At 43.1% G+C, this 4229-nt stretch overlaps 2 protein-coding genes across 2 annotated transcripts, besides 5 other annotated features; both read left to right on the plus strand.

The window, feature by feature from the left end:
• Positions 1-131: 131 nt before the first annotated feature.
• Positions 132-164: a microsatellite.
• A 95-nt stretch (positions 165-259) lies between these two features.
• Positions 260-2308, plus strand: Tco025E_05882 (putative katanin; the record flags this gene model as incomplete). Its single annotated transcript, XM_029372772.1, has 1 exon — positions 260-2308. The coding sequence occupies one exon, from the start codon at positions 260-262 to the stop codon at positions 2306-2308; it is 2049 nt and encodes a 682-aa protein (XP_029227269.1).
• An 88-nt stretch (positions 2309-2396) lies between these two features.
• Positions 2397-2426: a microsatellite.
• Positions 2427-2967: 541 nt separating this feature from the next.
• Positions 2968-2999: a microsatellite.
• Positions 3000-3007: a microsatellite.
• Positions 3008-3072: 65 nt separating this feature from the next.
• Positions 3073-3116: a microsatellite.
• Positions 3117-3154: 38 nt separating this feature from the next.
• Tco025E_05883 (putative programmed cell death protein 2) lies at positions 3155-4189 on the plus strand (the record flags this gene model as incomplete). Its single annotated transcript, XM_029372773.1, has 1 exon — positions 3155-4189. The coding sequence occupies one exon, from the start codon at positions 3155-3157 to the stop codon at positions 4187-4189; it is 1035 nt and encodes a 344-aa protein (XP_029227270.1).
• Positions 4190-4229: the final 40 nt, after the last annotated feature.

Consider the following 4229-nt stretch of genomic DNA (forward strand, 5'->3'; position numbering starts at 1 on the left):
AAAGTATTTGTTTTTTTTTTTTTTTGCAATTCTATTTTTTTTTTACTTGCTAGTTATTTTTTATTTGCTATTTTCTTACTATTTATTACTTTTCATTGCCAGTGCAAATTTACTGTAACATTTTTTAGATACTTTTCTTCCTTTTCTTTTGTTTTGTCGTTCTTAAACCTTTTTGCTTTCCTTTACAATAGAGGATTAGATATTTATAATTTTGCTCTGCAAAAAAATTTGAAGAAACAAACAAGCAAACACACACACAATGGACGAGGACATCAGCCTGCAGCAGGCCATTTATTCTTCCTTGAAAAGTTGCCGACCACGGAATCAGCAGACGCAACCACGTGCCGTTGCAACAAACAGTTCGGCACTAGCAAGTCGACCTCGTAACGGTTTACGCAATGCCCTCCTACGTGAAGGTATTATGCCTACAGTTCCACGATCTGCTCAAAGTAGAGGTGGGTTCACCGTTGCGGGATCGCAATATCGTGATTCACTGCAACGATTGGAAGCGACTGCCTCACTGGATGAAAATCCAACTTCAGCGAGTGCGCCTGTGCAGTTTTACCCGGCAAGCGATCGTGTTCCAGGATGGACTCAAATGTGTACAGGGGGTCGTATTCAACGACAAAATACTATGGGTTCTCAGTTAGTATTTATAGGTTCAGAGGTTCATTTAGAACAAACTCCAAAGATTCACTGCACTGATTTGTTGTTACTTCGGGCAGTTGCTCCACTGCCCAATGATCAAAGTATGTGCTGTTTTAGCGCACAGGTGCAAAGTTTGGTTTCTCCAGGACATTATGCCATGTTTGGTATGGGAGTCACACCCCACGCCGGAGAAGAATTGCAAGGTTTTACGTTGGCTTTAGTTCATTTTGATGCATCCGGTGCTTCTTTTATTTCCGTGGAGCGATGGCGTGTGACAGAGCAAGACACATTTGAGCGCTTAACAGTTTTGGAGCCAATGAAGCCTCTTCGTCTTGTTCGAGATCGTGTGACACTGTCGTTGGTCATTACTTCCCAATGCATGAGTCTATCCATAAATGGTGAGCTTTTTTATCCAATGCTTGCAGCACAAGATGTACGCTTGGGTGAGGCACTGCCAATTCTTCTTTCAACAGGTGGCAAATTATTGATACGAGATGTGGTTGTTACAGAAGGAGATAAACCGCCTGTAAATCGATTGTATGGAAGAGGTTCGGGATTGACATTGTCACCCAAAAAAAGTGATGGCGCGAGAAAAAGCCAAGGGGGCTCAGAAGAACGACATTCTCCAGTAACAAGGGTTTCCCAATCGGAAAATCGCTCCTCTTCGATAAAAGAACGATTCTCTACAGTTCGCAGGAAAGCGTCAAAGGAGAGACGAAGTCGTACGGCGGATAACGGTCTTCCCTCCAACATTAATCCCGAGTTTGCCAGTCGTATTGAATCTGAGATTATTGAGCGCTCTCCTAACGTACAATGGGAAGATATCGCTGGAATTCCTGACGCAAAGCGAGTATTAAATGAGGCAGTTATCCTTCCTCTTTTGGTGCCCGAACTATTTACAGGAGTTGTACAACCATGGAAAGGTGTACTGTTGTTTGGGCCGCCGGGAACGGGAAAGACAATGCTTGCTCGAGCTGTGGCGACAAGTGCAAAAACAACTTTTTTCAATATAAGTGCATCAACTCTTATTAGTCGATATTTTGGAGACAGTGAAAAAATGGTTCGAACCTTATTTCAACTTGCCCGTCATTACGCGCCTTCAACGGTATTTTTTGATGAATTGGATGCCCTTATGTCTTCTCGAGGTGGAAATGAGCATGAGGCTAGTAGGCGCGTCAAAAGTGAGATGCTTCAGCAACTTGACGGATTAGCCACGGAAAGTGATAAGCGTGTGATGGTTCTTGCTACTACAAACCGTCCATGGGACTTGGATGAGGCTATGCGACGTCGCCTAGAAAAACGTATTTATATACCTTTGCCAGACGCAGAAGGTCGTATGGAACTTCTTAAAAAGCAAACTTCTTCCATGTCTTTGGATACTAATGTTGATCTGGGTATTATAGCTGGTAAACAAACCGAAGGATTCAGTGGTGCAGATTTGAATTTATTGGTTCGTGATGCAGCGATGATGCCGATGCGCAAACTGATTGCTGACAGAACACCTGCTGAAATCGCGGCTATGAAGGCCGGTGGAAAAATGGTTTTGCCTCCTGTTACAATGCAGGACTTTGAGGAAGCGGTAAAGAAGATTCAACCCTCTGTTTCCCAACAGTCTCTCAAGGATTTTGAGAGGTGGGCCGAAGAGCTTGGGTCCGTATGAATTTCAAATGATTTCCGACATTTAAAGGCGCGTATTTCCAGAAATCTCTGTACTTGTCACTCTCGCTTAGGGGAAAGGAAGGCTCTAGTTTTTTTTTTTGCGTTCTTTTTTTTTTGTTCTCTCCCTTCTTTACGATATATCAACGTTTATCGGGAAGCACGTTTAGTCCCGTTTTTTTTCCTTTTTCACCCTTTTTCTTTTCTTTTTGGTTGTTGTTGTTGGACAATTGGCTGTTTCCCCAACTGTTGCTTTCGACTGATGATAAGTTGGAATTCATTTTTTTTTTTTGCTTCCGGTACTGAACGTTAACACAAAGCAACTTGTCACTGGGACTTTTTTTTTACCCCCCTCTTCATGATCTGGTCTTACTTCCAGTTTTTGGCTAATTACACGAGTCAGAGATTTATCTTTACACGCAAACAAAACAAAAAAAATCGCATGCCTGCAAAAGTATATATATATACTTTGGTTACTTTATTCCTTTTCTTCTTGTTACCACGCATCTTTTCGTCCTAGTCAGAGTGAAGTAATAAAGCGAAAAAAAAAAACAAAGGACCCGCGATTTTTTTTAAAAAAATGCGTTGTTGCTTATATGTGTGCACATAGGACGATAATTTGCTTCTTGACGTTATATATTTATATATGCATATTGCTTGCCCTTTATTTATTTATTTATTTTTTTGCTTGATTTCGTTTGTTGCCTCCTCCTCCCTCTTCATTCGTCATTGTTTCATTTATTCCTGTATAGCAGGGCCAACTTGGAGATAGTAATAAGAAGGATAATAATAATAATAGCTATAATAATAATTCCCGTTGTATTTTACACATCGCTGCGTGAGTTGGCAAATGACTGGAGTTTTGTTGGGCGTCTTCGATGGATACATGCCCTTAGAGCGAAATGCTCTGACATCAGAGACAAAAATTGGCGGTACACCCACATTCTTTCCGACGCTTTCCGATGCCCAGCGTGAGATCATACGAGGATGGACAACATGCGGGGTGTGTGGGCACCCAATGTTTCTTCTTTTACAGGCCTTTAGTCCGTTACCATCGGCATCTTCTTTGCATCATCGAATGATATACGTCTTCTGTTGCAACTCCGCCGCATGTGTAAGGCAACCCTCCGCTAGTTGGTGCGCCTTTGCTCTTCAAGTTGACGCTGCGGATGAGTCTGCTTTACACGATGAAGAGTCCGAGGAGGTTTTTCAGTGTGGTCCTTTGCTACCGGCTGAATTACCGCCCAATACTTTCCCTCCCTGTTTTGTAGACATCGTCCCTGAGCCAACAAAAGAAATTGTAGTGCCAACCAATCTAGAAGCTGAACTGATTCGTACTGCCGAGGAAAATGCTCGAAAGGCAGGTATTACTGAGGATGATGTGACGGAATTGGAAAACACGATTGATCTGAAGGATAAACCCTCTGACTATGAGTTTGAGAAGTTTCGACGAAGAATGTCGAGAGAACCTGCACAAGTTCTCCGTTATTATTCGCGGGACGGCTCAGGGAAAGAAGAAAATGGTGTACCAACAGCAACTGCTCCCCCACTCTTCATGAATCCTGGAAGTGTGCGGGACAGCGTGCGAATTCCACCGTGTGTCCGCTGTGGATCTGCTCTCACGCACGAATTGCAACTTATGCCCACCTGTGTGTATTATTTACGTGCTGGAGAATATATAGCACCTGGCCAATCAAAGGCAGATGATGGAGTCGACTGGGGTTCGGTAACAATCTACGTTTGCTCCAAGGACTGTTCGAAAGATTCTCAGGGCGTGGTTTTACTCAAGGCGTTTGTGCTCGTGGAAAAGGCCCCAGAGCTGGAGGAGGAGGAGAAGGGGGCGAATGGACGAAAGAACCTTCGCTCTTTTATGAATTGCTCATGATGTTGGTGTAAACTTTTTTCCTTTCGCTTTTTGCTCGAGT

Source organism: Trypanosoma conorhini (assembly GCF_003719485.1).
Source record: "Trypanosoma conorhini strain 025E chromosome Unknown Tco_14.4_contig_00366, whole genome shotgun sequence".
NCBI classification, from domain to species: Eukaryota; Euglenozoa; class Kinetoplastea; order Trypanosomatida; family Trypanosomatidae; genus Trypanosoma; species Trypanosoma conorhini.